A 20,158-nucleotide genomic window follows, 5' to 3' on the forward strand; every position below is an offset into this window, starting at 1 on the left:
TTCCTTTGGGTCATGCACCCTCACCTGACTAAGCTTTAAGCAGTCAACATTATGACTGACCATGTGTGTTTGTTTGTCGAAAGGCAGCGCCAGTGTGTGTGTGTTGGGTAGTTTACCCCTTTTTGGCCATCTGCTGAGACAGCTGTGTGTGTGTGTGTGTGTGTGTGTGTTGGTGACGGCTTGGCCAAAGGCAGTGAGTGCTGGGTTAGAGCTTTTTGTAGCTCTGGTGTGTGAGACTGTGTGAGCTTCTGGAGCCAAAGGGGTTAGCAGAGATTGTTTGTCTTCTTAACCACCCTCCAAAAATGACCAGTTTTGAATTTTCTTTCACCTAAATAGATCAACTTTAACAAGCAGTTTAGTAGAGTTACAAAAATGGAGACCAGAAATTGAAGTATTTGTATGATCTGATTATGATGGCTGGTTTCATCAGCGGTATAGTCGAGGAACGTTATTATAAACAGGGATTGAGATTAACCACAATTTTGACACCGGTGCCATGGGGAAAACTGTCATATAGATATTTCTAACATGATCCCATAATGTGGAAGCCGGTATATTAGGCTGCTGTCCCTTTAAGACCTGATGCACGGACCCATTATACTGTTTTATAGTGACTGTGTTACACACCCAGCCCGTTCTCATCCCAAGGCGTCATATACTGACGCTTTTGCCAATGCATATACATCCAACACACATGGCACCCTTTAGCGTCAACATGAGACACAGATATATACTGTATGGGGCAGAAGGCGCCTCCTAGTGGTCTAACCCTAACACTACCCCAGACCTAACCCTACCTATAACCGAAGCGCGTTATGTTGACGCTAAAGGGTGCCATGTGCGTTGGATGTTTACTCATTGGCAAAAGCGTCAGTATATGATGCCTTGGGATGAGAATGCGTTGACACACCAATGCTGAAAATCCACCTGGATTTGGCGGATTGGCAGGTGTTATGTATATTTGTTGACTGATAGTATTTCAATAGCGGGGTTTTATACTTCAATGTGCGATAGTCTTTTCTTCCCTGTTGTGATGTACTATATGTCCTTGTGAAACGGCTTCTCGAACGAGAAAAAATGTAAGACTCATGAATTGATTGCATCATTAGATCATTGTGTTTGCTATGCTGTAATTGGCAGGTTGTTTTTCCGACTTAGTGCCAGTAAACACGTCATCAGAGAAAAGCTGCAAAGAGTTATTTTGATTAAAGATTACCAGGGCACATGATTAAAAAATAATAATGATGTGTTTGGAAAAATCATTTATTATAAATACTGCAATATTTAATAATAATAAAAAAAACTGTCCATTTTAATTTCATAGTGACTTTATAGAGAGAAGGTTGGCCAAGTGGCTTTGAATTTCTTATATCTTTATTCTTATATTTAAAGAAGACAAATAAATAAAATGCAATGAAATTAGTTTACAGTGCTTTACATACATTTTTTGCTAAATTACAAAGGGGGCCACATCTTTACAGCTTAGCAAATATGTAACTACCTACCGGCAGTAATCGCTACTTTGAATACACATTAAAATCAATTGCAAATTCACATGAGTCATTTTAATTATGGCTATAATTGCCATGGTAATAACATTACAATAATAATGACCTAGTTATGTCTTTAAATATTATAGAGTAGTGGTTCCCATCCCTGACCCTGAAGGAAGTCCATCTCTGCATAGTTTAGATGTCTTCTTAATAAAACATACCTGATTCAATTCATCTGCTTGTTGATAAAGATTTCAAGACCTCAAATATGTGTGTTAGAGACATCATTGTGCACCATTGCACTGATACGTATATATAAGGCTTAAAAGTTTATCCCAGGTTTAATCAATCCTGTCTAACTGCAAATTATTAAAATTATGCTTCTCCATTGGCAGGTCATTGTGACTTTCATTAGATACATTTGAGAAGAGCATTTTCTTCATTTACCAGAACTGTTACGTTATTTTATGCATCTACTGAATTGATTGATGCAGTTAAACATCATGTTTTCTCATTTCATCATGAACTTACAGTTGATTACAGTAATTGATTAAAGGCAGTGTTTGAAAACCTATCAAGTCATTATTTTTCCATTTTTGGAAACAAATTGCACACTTTACCTTAAATGGCAATCTCCCATTCAAGCGTTTTGAGTCTATAAGATTTTAAGAAATTATGATAAGAAACATTATTGCTGAAAACAGCTTAAGATGTTGTTTGTTTTTTGTGTGATACAGTTTTAGGGTTCAAAAGAACAGCATTTATTTAAAACACAAATCTTTTGTAATATCGTAAATGTCTTTATTATCGCTTTTGATCAATCCTAGCTGAAGAGAAGTATTTATAAATAAGAAAAGCACCAAACGTTTCAATGGTGGTGTGGATGAACTGTCCTCGAAACACTGTTTGTTCTGTTGTGTGTGCTTGTGCTTAACTGAGATTGTTTGTGTTTGTGTCATCTGCAGACATTATGACCAGAATAATCAGCTCTATTGTTGCCATGCATGACCTCATCCCTGTTGGGTGTGTGTGTCTATGTGTTGGCCTCCCATAGGAAGGAAAAGCCTGTTGCGTAATCCTCCAATGGTGTTATACCGTGTATCAATAAGGAACTATCTTAGAGATGATGAGCAGCTTATCTCGTCCTTCATTCCCAAGATGTGATTAATCAGGCTAGAAATAATCTATGTGATGTATTATGATTATATAACCGTTACACAAGGTGTTGCTGCATTCATTAAGTCTTGATTGATTGAATAATTGCAGAATAATTCCATCCTCAAGTTGAACTAATAGATTGCATCAATGTAGTACTATAATTCCACTTAATGCTGATGAGAGCAGCAATAGTTGGAGTGGATTTAAAAGGATAACTCATCTAAAAATGAAAATGGTCATTATTATCTCACCCTCATGTCGTTCTGAACCTGTATGTCTTCCATTTAAAATTGTAATGTTGCTTACAATGAAAAATCCATACAGTGATTAGGAGTTGGCATGTGATGCATTTTATACGAGGAACAGATTCAATTTAAGTAATTTATTATTCACTGAAAACTAAGGCTTGTTTGTATAGGGGCTGCACAATTTAGCTAAAATAAGAACCGTATTCACTTCATAACCCTTAATCCTGTAATTGTGGACAAATGTGGGCACAGAGGACTCAGGTGTGGTCCTAATTTTTATTTATTATAAATGTTATATCACTGTCTTCGATAAAGTTTTGTCTATCCATTTATGGTGTTTTTTTTTTTTTAATTTTGGGGGTATTTTTGAATTTATTTACTTCAAAAAGTACCATATTTTCTATGTAAATTACACTCATTTTTATGTTTAATGTTTTTAACTACATTAAAATATCATTCCAATAAGTTCTTAGAGCTAAAACCTAAAGATGAAGTGACTTTGCTGTCACCTGGGTTCTTATTTTGGCTTATTTTAGTATGCTCTAAATTACAGTTTTTCCCATTCATTTCTATGGGTGCCCATTTTTGACCCAAATACAAGATTTAGGAGTCTTTTTTTTCAACCACTTAACATTGTAGAATTGAGTCAAAAAATTGTGTGTGTTCAGGAGGCAAACTTAGGAAAAGTAGCCAAGTCTTGTACCGCTCAGATCAAGGGAAGTATTTTTTAAAAATAAATCAAAATTATTTTGCCCACATTTGTCCAGAATATGGTTTTAGGGTTAAACTGAAGAAATTCCAAAATAAGAAATATTAGTATTTACTATTGTAAAAACTCCAGTAAGCCCTTAAAGCTTGTCTTTTGTTGATATGTGCTTCTCATTACAAGTTTGGGAAGATTGTTGATGCATGTTGCATTTCCAAAAGCATATTGAGGCGACCCAAACCAGCATTTACTGTGAACCGAGACGCTGTAAACACTTTATTTATCCTTTTCTCTCCATACTCACAGTAAGAAAAACAGCCTGTTCCTCCACACCTCTGTGGGACGCAGATGCTGCTGTTGCCAAGCAGTTGAGGAAGTGCTAATTAGGATTGAAGGAGCGATGATGGGGAGTAGTGGAGATGGATGAGTGTGTGCATGTGTAATCTGTGGACTTGTAATGGTCCCTCCTGGTGTCTTATGACTGCTAGTAGTTGTTCTTGAGGGGCGATAATTGAAGCTGAATCATAGAGGATTGTACATTTATAATTGTGTTTCGGATCATGCTTTCTATTTTCTCAGTGAAGAAATTCATAAAATCATTACAACTGCACTGTAACTCTGTAAAAATATACACAAAGGCGCACGCGGTTTGTCGAATTGATTCATAATCCTTGATTTTCTTCTTTACACTCATTTATAAACCAGCGTTTTCTATTTTATGGCATGTGAGCATGTCTTAGATACTATTCCTTATAAAAACAATCGGATTGCTTTGATATCGCTACTTATATCCAACTTTCTGAATTTCTGCTACCAGCATTGCGCGTGGCCTCTCGCCTATCAATCATCTTATTTGCACCCGTATCACTGAAATAATACGGGTTATATCCAGGATTTCAGTCCTACATTAGTAGTGATTTTTTTTTATTTTTTTTTATTGAAGGATACTGTTATAAGCATGAGCCCCGTCTGTCTTCTAAATGTTTTTCAGAAAATAGGTCACAGGTTTAATTTTGTTTGAAGTACTTGTGCTAAATGTTACGCTCTTCGACATTTCTTTCTTAGAAAGAAATCCCTGTTGTCTCTAGCCTTGGCTACTAGTAGTGTATATAGATCTCCAGAGCCCTATGCTGATTTTCGATCCTTTGCCTTTGGGAAAATGGCTGACAGTTTGAGAGAGGGTGAAAGAAGTGATATTGTGTTATGGACGAATGCCTGAGGACCGTGAGAATTGATTTTAGCAACAAAAATGCAGGATGAAACTAACTGAATAAAAGTGACAGACGAAAAGGTGGAAGAGAGTTTCCACTGACTTCAGATACCTTAGATACATTATTAATAAACCATAAAATGATAGTTGTAGAAAACTTAAAACACCAACAAGCATTTTTGTATATTTATTTAATTGTATTTACACTACTGTTCAAAAGTTTGCCTTGGTAAAATTTTTCATTTTTTTTTTTCATTTTTTTTTACAAAGTTTCTATATGCTTATGAGGATGCATTTATTGGATCATAAATACAGTAAAAATTTATAATAATAATAAAAAACAGTAGAGTAGTAAAATATTATTGTGTTTAATACTTTTTTAGGGATTCTTTTGAAAAATAGAAAGTTTTTGTTTTTAGTAACATTCAAAATTAATCTACTTTCACTTTTGACCAATTTAATGTGTCCTTGCTGAATAAAAGATGGTAACACTTTAGTTTAGGTTCCAATTCTCACTAATAACTAGTTACTTATTAGCATGCATATTATTAGGATATTGGCTGTTTAGTACTTATAAGTACATATTAATGCCTTATTCTGCAAGATCATATTCTACATCCCTTAATCCCAATTCCTAAACTTAAGAACTAACTTATAAGCAGTAATTAGGAGTTTGAGGCAAAAGTTAATAGTTAGTTAATAGTGACAATTGGACATCTAAACTGTGACCATAATTTCATCATCACTCTTAAAAATAAAATCAATCTATGATGATTCCACGAAGAACATTTAACATCCATGGAGCCTTTCCATTGCACAAAAGATTCTTAATAATGAAAAAAAAAAGGTTCTATAGATTATTCAAATCTTCTTTCGGAACCAATGAGGGTTCTATGGCATTGCCGCAAAAATTTCCTTTTGGAACCGTTATTTTTAAGAGGACATATTTCTAATGAAAATAATGCGAAATTGAACGTTGTATCTGAATGGGAACATTGTTATGTTGCTTTTGCTGGTGATGTACTCGACAAGCCATTAGGGTGAGACTGCAAACAAACGCATGCAGTCACTAAGAGCCCATGGGGGTCCAAACTCATGGTGTGATGGTAAACAAAAGTCATGCGCGGTGACAGCCGAGCCCCGGGGACGCAGACTGCAGTGGTTGCATGTGTGATTCTTGAGTTGGTTTCCACTCTTAGGGATGGGCTTGCAGGAATAACGGATCTGGAAGGGACTAGAATGTGTAATGAAGTGTGTTTTTCAGACAAGAGTTGTCAATGATTCGCTATAATAATGACATGGAGATGTACAGTCACATGTGACAGAAACGCTGAATAAAAGAAGTTCTTCTGGAGGGAGGAAGGAAGGCGGGGCACACAAGAACCATACGGAGTTGCTGCTGCGTCCCAGTTCTGTCGGATGGTTTCCATGGCAATAAATAATGCAGCTCCAACTGCATCATCTTCTCGTCGGTTTGGACGCCATGTCCCTGAGCAACTCAAAAAGTTTTTTTAGAGGAATTGCAAAAAGTTCTGGTCTAAGCCAATAGTAACCGACCGCTCAGGAGTAGTTCACCTAAACATTTAAATTCTGCCACCATTTAATACCACATTCCAATCCAATATGTTTGTTTGTTTATAGAACATTACCATTTTAGGTTTTAGTTAAAGGGATACTCCACTTTTATTTGGAAATAGGCTAATTTTACAACTCAGTTTTCGAATCCATTCAGCTGATTTTCTGATATTTAGAAGAATATCAGTGAACAGACGGTTTCTGGTCTTATTGACTTCCATAGTAAATTTTTTTTTCCTACTATGTAAGTCAATGAGACCAGAAACTGTCTGGTTACTGATATTCCTCTAAACATCAGAAAATCGGCTGATTGGATTCGAAAACTGTAAAACTCAACTGTTGAGGGAGTTGTAAAATGAGCCTATTTCCAAAAAAAAAGTGGAGTATCCCTTTAAGTCTTATGTGTTTGGAAAAAAGCTTACAGAATTGAAATTTTTGGCTAAATTATACCTATAAGGGCCAGATTTGGACGTGGTAGGTCACCCAGTACTTTTTGCCTACACTCTTAGAAGAAAAGGTTCTATCAGCGCTACGTATTTGGAACCCCTAAAAGGTTCTATACACTCTTAAAAAAACGGTTCCTCTGGGTTCTATATAGAACCCTGGGGTTCCATAATTGGTCAATAGAACCTTTTACCCCAAAAAAAAAATGGTTCTATATAGAACCATTTTTGAGTTCCATATATGAAGCGGGGGATGGAACCATTTCTGGTTCTAAATAGAACCATTTCTTTTAAGAGTGTACTCTTTTATGAGCACTATGAACTCAGACATACTGTACTTCTTTTGACATGTACTGTTTTTCGGGGGAGGGAAGTGTGCATTTTCGGATGCAGATGCTTTTTTTTCTGGTGTTATTGGCACAAAAAAGTAAATTGAGTACTGCAAACCACATTAGTAAATCAAGCTGCTTGATTCAAGTACGCTTCTCCCATAAATGTTGTGTTTGAAAGGGAAACTCCTACAAATGCATATGCGATAAGGTACTGTAAGTCGCAAAAATAACTGTCCACGCCTTTTCTTAGCTCATTTTTTAATGCACATCTTTAATGAATCCTTTTTTTTTGTTGGCACAAGCTGTAGTAAATCTCTCTTTCTACAGCTTGTCTATATAACACAGCTTTTCTTCATGACAGAACAGAATGATGACACAATTTTCATTTTTGGGGTGGGCTGTTTAACTTAAATCTTATCATAGATTCATAGGTTAATGCCCTTCTTTGGGTGAGTTGGTGAATCAGCGGGTCAGTGGGTTGATGGGTGGGAGCGGAGCATGGCTTTGAGCCCTGGTGGGAACAGCTGAGTGGAAAGGGAACAAGAGAAGTGAGAAGTTGCGTGACCCACATCCGGCTTTTTTCATGCCGTCCACCTGTTGGAGGGTTTAATGAGGACACTTTGAGTTGTCCATGATTTGCAGTGGGTAGGAAAGAGAAAACCTGACTGAAGCAAAGAGACCATCCTGCTTCGTGCTATAGTAGGTGCCAACAAGGAATTTACTGTATGTTTAAAAAAGACCAAAAACTAAATGTAATTCAGTTCAGAAAAATATTAATAATTTGAAAAAAATTGCATGTTCATTTTGCAAAAGTGTAAGCTGCGAAATGAGCAATTCAAACAGTCAGGATGGTTATGGTACATTAGTTGGGATTGGTATAAATTAATACTTTTATTCAAGGGCACATTCATTTATTTAAAAGTGACTACATAAAAAAAGAGAAATTTCTATTTAAAATAAATGCTGTCCTTTTGTACAATTTATTTATACTCAAATGATTTCTGAAGGAACATGTGACACTCAAGACTGAAGCAATGGCTGCTTTTGCACAATATTACAATATTACTGAATGTTCAAATGCAGCCTTGGTGAGCATTAGAGACTTTAATTTAATTTAAAACATTACAACATCTTACCAACCCCAAATGTTTCAGCTGTGACCAAATTCACAACCTTATTGATTAGTAAAATAACTTTGCAGTAGTTATCAAATTGAACAACATTTCAAACTACACCTTTACACACGGATATCAGAGGTCATTTCTAGAAGTACAATATCAAAAACAGCCTGTTTAATTCTGAGATCAGAGAGAGTTCAACATGGGTTATTATAAGTTAGAAGTGGGAAAAAATGAAATGCTACAAAAGTGTGTATTACATCAATATTAAATTGATGTGCATTTATGAACCATTTCATTTGTGTTTAGACATCTGAATAAAAGAGTCTTTCTGTGCCATAGTTGTCTTTTCACTCTCAGAATTGGTGACCATTTTTAAATCCTCCGAGGAAGTGAGACGGCTGTGCATTTGGGGAACAGGGACAGAATCAGACAGCGGAGGTGTCCCTTCTCGTCTCTTCTGTCCTACATAGAACATTATTTTTGACTCCATCAAATGGAACTTTTTGAGCCCCACTTTACTGCCTCTGAACCACTTATATAATAGGCTGATGAATCCTGGATGTGTTTAAAACAATCTTTTAGGTGTAGTTAGCTACAATTCATGCTTTTCTTTTACGTATTGCATAGTTTATTATTTGTCATTTTTGTCATAGAGCATAAGACATTTCATAAATTGTACATTTTGTGATGGATTTTGTTTTGTTTTTTGGAAATAAATCAGTACAATTTTCTGTCATGAAACTCTCAAAAGGCTCATAGATCCTTCACATAATTCTCTATACACTCTTAGAAGAAATGGTTCTATTTAGAACCAGAAATGGTTCCATCCCCCGCTTCATATATGGAGCTCCAAAATGGTTTTATATAGAACCATTTTTTTTGGTAAAAGGTTCTATTGGCCAAGTACGGAACCCCAGGGTTCTATATAGAACCCAGAGGAACCCTTTTTTTAAGAGTGTATAGAACCTTTTAGGGGTTCCAAATACGTAGCACTGATAGAACCTTTTAAGGTTCTATATAGAACCTTTTCTTCTAAGAGTGTAGGGTATATCCAAAAACTACTTTTATTCAGCATGAACACATTAAACTGATCAAAAGTGATGGTTATAGTGTTACAAAAAAATTATATTTCTTATAAATTCTGTTATTTTAAAATGTTTCACAATATTACTATTTATTGCATTTTTGACTAAATGAATGCAGCATTGGTGAACATAATTCAAGAGACATTTAAAAAAAAATCTTACCAACCCTAAATATTTGAATGGTAGTGTATGTTTAAAATGTAATTGTCATATGTAATATCTATCAGAGACCATTTTATTCTGGCATCGGGAGTGATGGGTTAGTTTATTGGGATAGTTTACTTTGAAATTAATTTTTGATATGTTTTAGCTTACCTCGAGGGCATCCAAGATGTAGGTGTCTTTGTTTCCACAGTATTTTCAATTTTGATATTTTTAGGTCAAACCGTTCTTGTCTGTCAGTCATATAATGGAGGTCTATGGTCACCACCTCAAAGAGCATGCACAGAGAAGTCAAAATCAAACACGATTTAATGACTCATAAATGTAATTGATGGCCTAAGTTTGTGTGAGAAAACGAACAGTATTTATATTGTTTTTATAAATACTTCTCTGTGCATGCTCTTAGAGGTGGTGACCATAGACCTCCATTATATGACTGACAGACAAGAACGGTTTGACCTAAAAATATCAAAATTGAAAATACTGTGGAAACAAAGACACCTACATCTTGGATGCCCTTGAGGTAAGCTAAAACATATCAAAAATTCATTTCAAAGTGAACTATCCCTTTAATGGCAAGGCTCAGTCACTGCCTCTAACATACTGAACCCTTAATAAACCTCCTACATCATGAACCACTAAAAAGCAAGCAGAAACACAACCGCCTGCTTTTGAAAGGCCACAGGGAGTTGTGAGAGCTGTCATAAGCTATTTTGGGGATGTGTTCAGCAGCATTGTCTGGAATCAAGAGTAATTATGTCATGTCATCTGTTTGTTCCAGAGTGAAGAACACCCCTGTGCCGGTGAAAGTTTGCTCCACTGCAATCCAGGTACACATGAGCGGCAAACCCAAGAGTATCACCGTAGAGGCCAAACCCGGCCAGACCATCGCAGACTTCAGGAAGAGTCGAACAGGATTCACCTTACTGCTGCCCCACCAGTAAAGCCAAGGACAGTATTCACCCATTCAGTCAGAGACGGGGCCATAACTTTCAGAGATTCCCCATCATATCAAACAGGATAGGATTGTTTAGCCCAGTAACTTTCCCTAACTTAAGGTTAAGGTTCCGTTCCCGGAACATTCTCCTTACGTTATAAAAATGGAACCTAAAAATAACCTACATGGAACATTCCTATAGAGAGCCTAAGTCCCTCCCCTTCCGGTCGACCACCATGGGAGCTTAAATCGGAAAAATATTGAATGGTAGTCAATGGCGAGAGACAACAAATATTTTGATCTCGTTTGAATTGTGCCCTGAATTGCACATATGATGTTTGTCAATTTAAAAGATACATTTTAAAGTAAAGTAAGTCGCAGTTTGATGTAAAACCGTTGAGGTATAAGACTGTGAAAATACGTAATTACAAAGACTACAAATCCCAAAGGTGCACATTTTCTCTCAATGAATGAAGCTAACTTTACTGAGGCTAATGTATGTCATTGTTTCTATAGACTTACGTTATAATCGTACCGTTACGCCGTCCTACCTGAGTGTTTTGTACCAGACTGCACACACACACGAGCAGCGGATCTCACTCGTAGTTTCGCTTCCCGGGAGATGTAGTTCATTGAGCGATTTTCACATGAAACTAAATGTTACTCTTCTGTTTTATGACAAACTGCGACGTTTTTGACTTTCAGAATTATCTTTTAAATTGACAAACATCATAAGTGTAATTCAGGGCACGGTTCAGACGGAATAAAAAGATAAGTTGTCTCTCGCCATTGGCTACCATTCATAATTTTTCCGAAATAAGGTCCCATGAGCCGGAATAAGGTCCCGGGGGGCGGGACTTAGGCTCTCTATAACGTTCTTCTTTGGTTCCCAAAAAAATAACCTCATGGGACCATTCGGGAACGTTAGGGGAACGTTCTGTGTTTAGGCTTATTTAAGTGGAAGAGAATTCCTTGTTAAGCAATGCACTTTGTTGTTTTAATGGAGTGCTGCAGTGATGACATGAATCACGGTTCCCTCGACAAAAACCCCGTACGTTTTTGGATTATTGCAGAAATAAGCTCTGTGACATACAAAGGTTTATGATTCTTGCTCGCCTTGTTTATCATAATAATCTCCACATATTAACACGCGCTTTATGAATGTTGAAGACTAAATCTAATCCGCAGAGGTATAAACGAACTACACAGTCGTTACATGATTTAAACGTCAGCGTCGACGTGGTTCATCATGCGGTTGAAAAGACAATACACCGCATAAATGATTCTGCCGTCCCTCCTCTATTTTTATTTTTGCACATGAATTCGCCATAAAGTGTTGTCATGTTTTTTTTTTTAATTGTAGTTGGATCGTGTAATAATGCTATTTTATTATTTATGTACATTTCAGAGGGAACGTTCTATCGATATTGCCTTTGCACTTTTCATGTAGAGTATATTTTTACGTTAAGAAATGAGTAAAATAATTTGTAATAATAAAATAATATAAATTTGTTTAGTTTTTTTCTCAGGGACAGGGTGTACATTTTAACTGTGGAGATGTAACCAAGAGTATTTTCATTTGAGTTTGGTGGTACACAGACATATTTAACCAAGGTTTACAACACCTCAGATCAAACCGTACAATTGTCAGTGTGCCGTAGATGGATACACAGAGGAGTGTTTAAATGCTTATTCAACTCTGTCATCTTTAAATTACACAAAAAAAGCAAGTATGCTGAAATCAAATCATTTCACAGCCTTATGATATTGTTATATTAAATGCTACATGCAATGATTTTGTGTGTTTTATGCAGTTTTTAAACTTTATTGGTTGGGGACTCTCGTTACACATTGTGTGTGTGTGTGTGTGTGTTTCTCGGCACTGAAGATTCTCAATAGTGACAGGTTGCCTTACTGTCACTGTTTTCTATTTCCTGCTTTCCACTCTCCTGCTGCGAGAATCTTTCATCCGTTTTGACATCCTTTTGACATTTTTTTTTTCTCTTTGTGATTTAAAAAAAAAATGTGTGTGTGCTACTTTGAATGTCTGCTGTTTACACTGAACTCTTGTGCCATGATAATCATTAGTTTTTGAATGTCTAAAAATGTATTTTTCAAGCAATGGCTTTCTGTTACATCTAAAATTATTTCAAATGACAGTTTTATATAATTATTATAAACGTCTTCATTTTAATTTAGAAATTGCCTGAGATGTTTGAACTAAAAAAAGATTACTTTAATTCAATATTTTATTTTTTAAAGGGAATTGCAAGACAGTTTAATTAAAATTGTGAGGGAGACAAAAAGAAAATGATGAAAGCAATTACAACGCATAAATATATAAGCTGCATTTAAACCTACGAAACATGGACATTTTATCTACAGTCAAAAAAAAAGTCCTGATCTCATCAGCATAACAGTCTCATTCACATCTTGATGATAATCAAATCAGCCTAATTGATTCATTTAACTTGGCAGAACTCTCATGCTTAACAGGTGACATCATCATCATCGCAACTCCAAAGTGTACATCACTTCAATGTAGAAGGGTCAAATGTTAAGGTGACAACATTTATTTGAAGTCCTTGCCTTAACCATGACTCTGTGCATATTACTGAGATTGGAATGAATTGTCTCTATGATAAATAAGCTTTTTTTAGTGAAGGAACAGGGAAGTTGGATCGGAGCAGACTATAATTTCTTACAGAAGTATGTGGTTATCTCTCTCCAAAGATAAAGGTACCCAAACCTGTGTCATTTACAACTATCAAAGACTAAAAATAAAGCACAGGGTCTTAGAAGCTCTTTTTTTTAGGTCAGTAAGCTCTTCTCTAAAGCCATTCTGTGACCAAGTTTGTTTTCCTCAATCTCATTAGTCATGTTTCTGGAGCAGATCGAGTCACAGGCGAAAATAACTATTCCCCCGGCAACAACACCCGCTTTCAACCCCACCACATGGCAGCAAACTGAGTTTCTCTGATAGAAAGCTAATATGAATCAGGTTCATTTGTGACTGGGTCACCGGATTCATCTGGCACGTGGGGGCTTGTTTTTGAAGTTTGTCATCCTGACCTAGTGCATGCTTTTCATTCACTAATGTGAATGTAAACAACATAATTCATGGAAAAACCCATCCTCTATACTGTAGATAAAGCTTATTTACTGCATAAAAAGGTCATATTATGCCCTACAATGACTTGATTTTATTTTTGGGGGTCTACTAGAATCATGCTTGAATGTTCAAAAAACATTTCTTTTTACAAATTTTATGTTATTGCAGCACCTCTCTTCTCAGTCTGTCAGTAACATTCGTTTGATTTCCTGTCTCAATGAAGCCCCTCCTTCTGAAAAGCACAACATGCTCTGATTGGTCGGCTGGATCAATGTGTTGTGATTGGTTAACTGCTTTGAGCTTGTTTCGGAAATGTCACGCCCCTTACCTTAACCCTAAGTTACAATACTACTATTTTTTACAACACTACTACTACCAGGCCATGTCCTTTTTCGTGTTCAAATAACATTACACACTAAAGAAAATTTAAAAAGTACAAAAACACAATAGATCTTCTTTAATATAAAAAAAATAAAAAAATAAAATTTAAAATAAAAAAAAATAAATAATAAAAAATAGAGAAAATATAATATACCGTACATTCTTAAAGGATAGTTCACTTTTGAAAAAACTTTTGCTGATAATTTGCTCACCCCCGTGTCATCCAAGATGTCCACGTCTTTCTTTCTTCAGTCGTTTTTGATGAAAACATTCCAGGATTTTCTCCATATAATGGACTTCAATGGGAACCAAACGGTTCAAGGTCCAAATGAGAGTTTCAGTGCAGCTTTGAAGGGCTATAAAGACACCAGACGATGAATAAGGGTCTTATTTAGCAAAATGATCGCTCATTTAAAAAATAAATAAAAAAGTTTACGTTTTATAAGCACAAATGCTCGCCTTACTCTTACGCCACAAATGCTTACGCCTTACTCATCAAAATGAACAAATCTTTTTGGATAAGACCCTTATTCATTGTCTGGTGTCATTTAAAGCCCTTTGAAGCTGCACTGAAACTCTCATTTGGACCTTGAACCATTTGGACCCCATTGAAGTCCATTATATGGAGAAAATCCTGGAATGTTTTCATCAAAAACCTTATTTTATTTTCGACTGAAGAAAGAAAGACATGGACATCTTGGATGACATGGGGGTGAGTAAATTATCAGAAAAATATTTTTATTTTTTATTTTTTTTAAGTGAACTACTCCTTTAATATTTATGGATATTCTTCAAAAATAATGACAGAATTTTCACACTAAATCTCTCAGGTAGGATTTCTACTCATCTTCCCATTTAATTTCTTTTGGCACTCTGCCGATTGGTCAAGGCTCATCCAGTCATTGTGCAGCATGGAGATGATCATTCATTTTTGAACAAAACTTCCAACAATTGTCCATTTTCCTCAGTGACCCCTCCTCCAATCTTCCATTTCTGTGGAATTCTCTGTTCTAATCGATAAAAGAGTCCTTGTTGTTCTGGTGAACTGACATGGGGATTTACATCCATGACAAGAAGTCTTGTTAGCCTATACATGACCCTTTTCCCTCTTTTTAAACATTTTCTTTGAAGAATGTAAAAATAAAATAAAATGTTTGTCTAACATTATTTTTTAAAAAGAATAAATTTAATAAAACAAACAAGCTGCCACAAGCCAGTCCTAATCTTTGGGTTAAATTTGACTGTGTTGTGCTGTTTGCTCTCATGGTCACATGTAGCAGATTACTGTGGTTGCACGTTCACTTTCACTGAACAAGCCATTAGGACAAATGTTGGAGTTGCACAGCGACAAAACTTCACTGTACTTTCAAACCATGAAGAGAGCACTTGAGAACATTGTTTTAACCTGACCGCTAATATGTGTAATCTACTGTTTCCGACAGAGAACGGAAAGTACTGTTCAAAAGTTTGCAGTCAGAGAGTTTTTTTTTTAAGTTAATAAAATATACTGTTGTATTTTTCTTTTTCAAATAAATGCTGTTCTTTTCAACTTTCAAAGAAAACTGGAAAAATAAATGTCTCCACAAAAATATTAAACATGACAACTGTTTTCAACATTGATAAAAATAAGAAATGTGCAGCACATCAGATTTTAGAATTTATTTCTGAAGGATCATGTGACACTGAAGACTCGAGTAATGATTCTGAATAATTACATTTTATAATATATTACAACAGGGAACGTTTTCAGGGAATTGAGCAGATTAAATTACCCAGAGGTGGCAATATTGATAAAGTGCTATGCCAAAGGGAACTTTATTGGATTCATATGCTACTTTAGACGCCTTACATCCTAAAGAATTAAATGTGGACTTTGACATGAGTGTCATGTTATAGTCACAGCTGTAAGTCTTGAATACGGCAGTTTATGGAAGTTTTACTGATGTTTTTGCAGTCTCCAAGCATGTATGAATGTGTATATATGCGCCTGTATTTTTGTATACATTTTGTATATGTGTATTTATGTTTGTATCTGGTGATTTTCACTATGTGGAGTTAATGTGTTAATCACCTAGAAAAACTACAACTCCCACCATTGGACTACAACTGGTCCTACCTGGCTTTTGCAGGTGTCAGTAATCACTGTTTGTTGATTGTCCTGATGTGTTTGAACCTTTTACTGTCTTTGGTTTGAACACAGTTAAATTAAATGTTTCATTTATTGTCTGTATCATAGACATAATAAATACATAGACGCCATATTGGCCGCTTTGGAACGTTGCTGCGATACGTCAACCAAGTGAGGTAAAATAGACACAAAGCTAGACTTTCTCTGATACACATCATCTATGGGAGGTAGGCCTAATCCATCAGCCGGAAGTTGAAGCTACCGCCGAGGACCGCCATTGTAGCTGTTAGCATCGTCAACGGGTCCGCCATTTTGCGGAGGGCAAGACTGCACAGGACTCAAATGTAAGTAAACGGATGTGCTGCGTTTTTTCTGGATGAAAACAAACTGTTTTTACATTTATCAACCGATTTCAGTGGTTTTATGTGGTGTACAGAAAGTTCCATCTCAAGTTATTTAAAACATCGATAGTTAGACTAGTAGCTCAGGCTTGTCATGTATCTGGCTTTTTATTCTTGGATAAGAATTGTTAAGAAAGACCCCCATACTGAGATATTTAAGTTTGTTTATTGTGGAAAAAGCATTTTCTGTGATTGACCAGATGTTAGCAATAACATGGGTAACTGATGGATCCTTTATGATAATAGGCTACATATGTTATGGTACAATGGGCCTACAGTGCAATGCAAATAGTAATTATAACACAAAGTGAGAAGTAATAGTAAATAGTTTAGTCAATAAAATAAACAAATAGTATAGTCAAGTCAAGTCACATTTATTTATATAGCGCTTTTCACAATACAAATTGTATCAAAGCAGCTTCACACTGATACAGCAAATATAATTTTTAAATAAGCGCTATCTTTATAAACAAACCACATATTTGAGCTTGAGCTTTAAACGACTACATTGTCGGCTGAAAAACTATTAAAACTACGTTTCGTGACACAATAACACACTGTAGTATTTTTATATTTAACCTCTGAATGTTACTATTACTAATTAAATCATGACCAAATACAACCAAAAACAAATGTCCAGTCTTGCTTGTGAAAGGTACTTCCTCAAAATCTGTACAGCCCCAAGCAGCGCACAAAACAGGTATTTTTCTCAATTCCCGGTATGAGAGAAAAGTTGGGAAAGTTGCCATCCCCAATATGGCGGCGCCGTTGACGTGTGCTCCAGTGGCCAATAGGGCATTTATGTATTTCTTATCATGTCTATGGCCTGTATGCCCTGAGGATGGTCTTTTGACCGAAAGCTTGGTGGTTACATTTGCTGTAAGGATTCAAGTGTGCGGACCGTTTATTTTTTTATTTTTTTATTTTTTTGAGATTTCTAGTCTTGTCTGTCTGGCACCTGTTTATTTATTGTGAGTGCAGTGTATACTATGGATATGGATTAGGAATACTATGGATTTCAAATCCATTCAGCCGATTTTCTGATATTTAGAGGAATATCTCATTGACTTCCATAGTATTCCTACTACGGATGTCAATGAGACCAGAAACTGTCTGTTTACTGATATTCTTCTAAATATCAAAAATATCGGCTGAATGGATTCGAAAACCGTAAAACTCAACTGTTCAACTCTGAGGGAGTTGTAAAATGAGCCTATTTCCCCCCAAAAAAGTGGAGTATCCCTTTAAATGTTTTTTGTTCACTTACTTATAACATCACTGCTCATTTCATCTGAAATCCCTTCGGATATGACCTGGTGCTGAATAATATACATCTTGTCAGCACAGTAATTCACATGTGGGAAATTAGGAAAAGGCATTGTCTGTTTGTGGAAGGACTTACATCTGCTGAGCAAAGTGAATACTTTCAGAGAAACATATATGTATTTTATCACATCAGTTTAGTTTTGATTATGAGCTGTCCAGTGTCCACACACATTCATAATATGCATTTCTGAGTAAAACAGGATGTTTGGCAAGAAAACAACTGCTTTACCTGAAAAGGGAAGTTGTTTCAAAGGCAGAACAAGTTATTCCAATTTTGATGGCAAAGTTTTGTTTTGCTTCTTTGAATGAGTGGAAAAATCTGATTGTGTACTGATAAATAATTCACTAATTCACCAAATCAGGAATGTCTTTTCAGAAAGCTAAAAGGGTTTGTTTTAGTTTTTTCAAAATGAGTCTTTTAAAATATTTTTTGTGAAAATACAAAGATTCATCATTTTTCTTTCACAATGTCAAGCGCTAGTAGAGCAAAAGCGAAAACAAAGCAAGAAAAACAAAAAAACAGATGTCTATCACGAGAGTATCGGCGTTTGTTTTGAAGCCTCAAGGACTGTAAACATTTGTGAGATTTATCTGTGGGTGGATAAAAAGAAAGACCTTAGTGTCAGAGCATCTATACACCATCACACAAAAGATGAGACTGGCACAGGACGACAGGGAGATTTGTGTCAGTGGAAGCAAAAGAACAACCATCTGCACAAAATCCTCGTTCTCTGTTTCAGTTCCACCTCAATCCTCTTCACACCGCTGCCCTCCTCCTCCTCCTCCTCTTCTTTAAGAGCCCAGTCAGAACTTCTGACCTCGCTCAAAGCCATAAGCTCGTCTCTTAATCTCTCACACCGCATGTGATGACCAGAGGAATTAGGGCAATTTAAAGACAAATGATAAATGTGACTAAGCCTAAAAAAAAAGTAGAGTTCACACAAAGCATGTTCGAAACGCGTTATTGTTTGAATTCTGTTTTGTTCAAGTTCAACACCTCTTACATTCTCAGAAGTGACGAAATACTTTTTTAAAAATTGTGATCAACAGGGATTGAACAATGAAACTGAAACAATTGTCAAGTTTTGGAGGTTTCACGTCTACATATGTGAGGCCTGATGGCCAATCTTCACTGATTTTACATTCCATCTGTAAGAGTAGATTAAGAAGGATGAACATGTGACCATGACAGTGACCATCTGTGAACAGGACAGCAGGCTTTGTGGTGACCGACGGCATCGTCGACGACTCCACACGGCACCTCCGATAAATACTTATGTCATTTGATGACAGAAAAATCATATCGATTTTTTCCAGCAGAAAGCTAACGAGCTTATGTCCAACTTTGATAGACTTGATGTCCATAATTTATAAATATTCCATCATTTTTGCCGCTAGCTCGATGCTAGCTGCCGTTTTGGATATCACGTGATGTTTTCATAAGATCAAACGTAAGACGGTTTCTGGTCGCCCTACAACGTGCTAATCAATTATTAAGCAAGTGTTTCAGTTTCATTGTCCAACCCCTTTACATACTGTAATGATTTTAGTTTCATTACACGTATTGCTGTCTGGTACTCTCTTGATAAGAAAATAAAGCATTTGAACCTAGCCTCTTTTGTAGCCACTATAGATGAAGGTCTGCATTTAGCAGTGTATAATTTACCGAAAACAGAACGAAAAGTGAGTCGAGCTGGTACTGGTAATGGAAAAGCACCATAATTGTTCTTGGGGGTTGCTAGGGCATTGCTAATTGATTGCTGCTAATTAAATACTACGATTTCTAAATGTTTGCTAGGACGTCGCTACATGCAGTTGCCAAGATGGTTTGAATGCTCCTTGTTTTGCTACATGGTGACAGCGTTGATTTGCTAGAGCGTTCTTGTTGGTTGCTAAGGTTTTATGGATAGTTGTTAGGATGTTGCAAGATGGATGCTTGGACATTGGTTGCTAGGGTGTTGGTTTGAGTGTTCTTGGTGGTTCTAGGGTGTTCTAGATGATTGAAAGGACGTTGGATAACTGAAGAGTTCAGATGCAAAAGCCTCTAAATGCCATTTGAAATTTTCTTCTTTAATGATGATTTTTATCAAACTTGTATATTTAAGTTCAGTAATTTCACTTAAATAACAATTAATAGGTAATTATCATTGCCATTTAAGTGAAATCACTGAACTTAAATATACAAGCTTGATAAAAATCATCATTAAAGAAGAAAATTTCAAATGGCATTTAGAGGCTTTTGCATCTGAACTCTTCAACTTTTAATTTGCGATATCCTTCATATTACTCAGGATCAGGGGTTTCCATAACTCTGTATGAACAATAATCATTGTGATATTT

The 20,158-nt window shown here is 36.0% G+C and overlaps 1 protein-coding gene across 1 annotated transcript in view; it reads left to right on the forward strand.

The window, feature by feature from the left end:
* Positions 1–12,265, forward strand: part of myo1g (myosin IG) — a 49,759-nt gene extending 37,494 nt beyond the window's left edge. Inside the window, exon 22 of the mRNA XM_039680719.2 lies at positions 10,315–12,265. Coding sequence (XP_039536653.2) covers positions 10,315–10,477 — 163 coding nt within the window. The 3' untranslated portion in view covers positions 10,478–12,265. The remainder of the gene's footprint in view (positions 1–10,314) is intronic.
* The last annotated feature ends 7,893 nt before the right edge of the window (positions 12,266–20,158 follow it).

Source organism: Pimephales promelas, chromosome 18 (assembly GCF_988280905.1).
Source record: "Pimephales promelas chromosome 18, fPimPro1.hap1.1, whole genome shotgun sequence".
Classification (NCBI taxonomy): domain Eukaryota; kingdom Metazoa; phylum Chordata; class Actinopteri; order Cypriniformes; family Leuciscidae; genus Pimephales; species Pimephales promelas.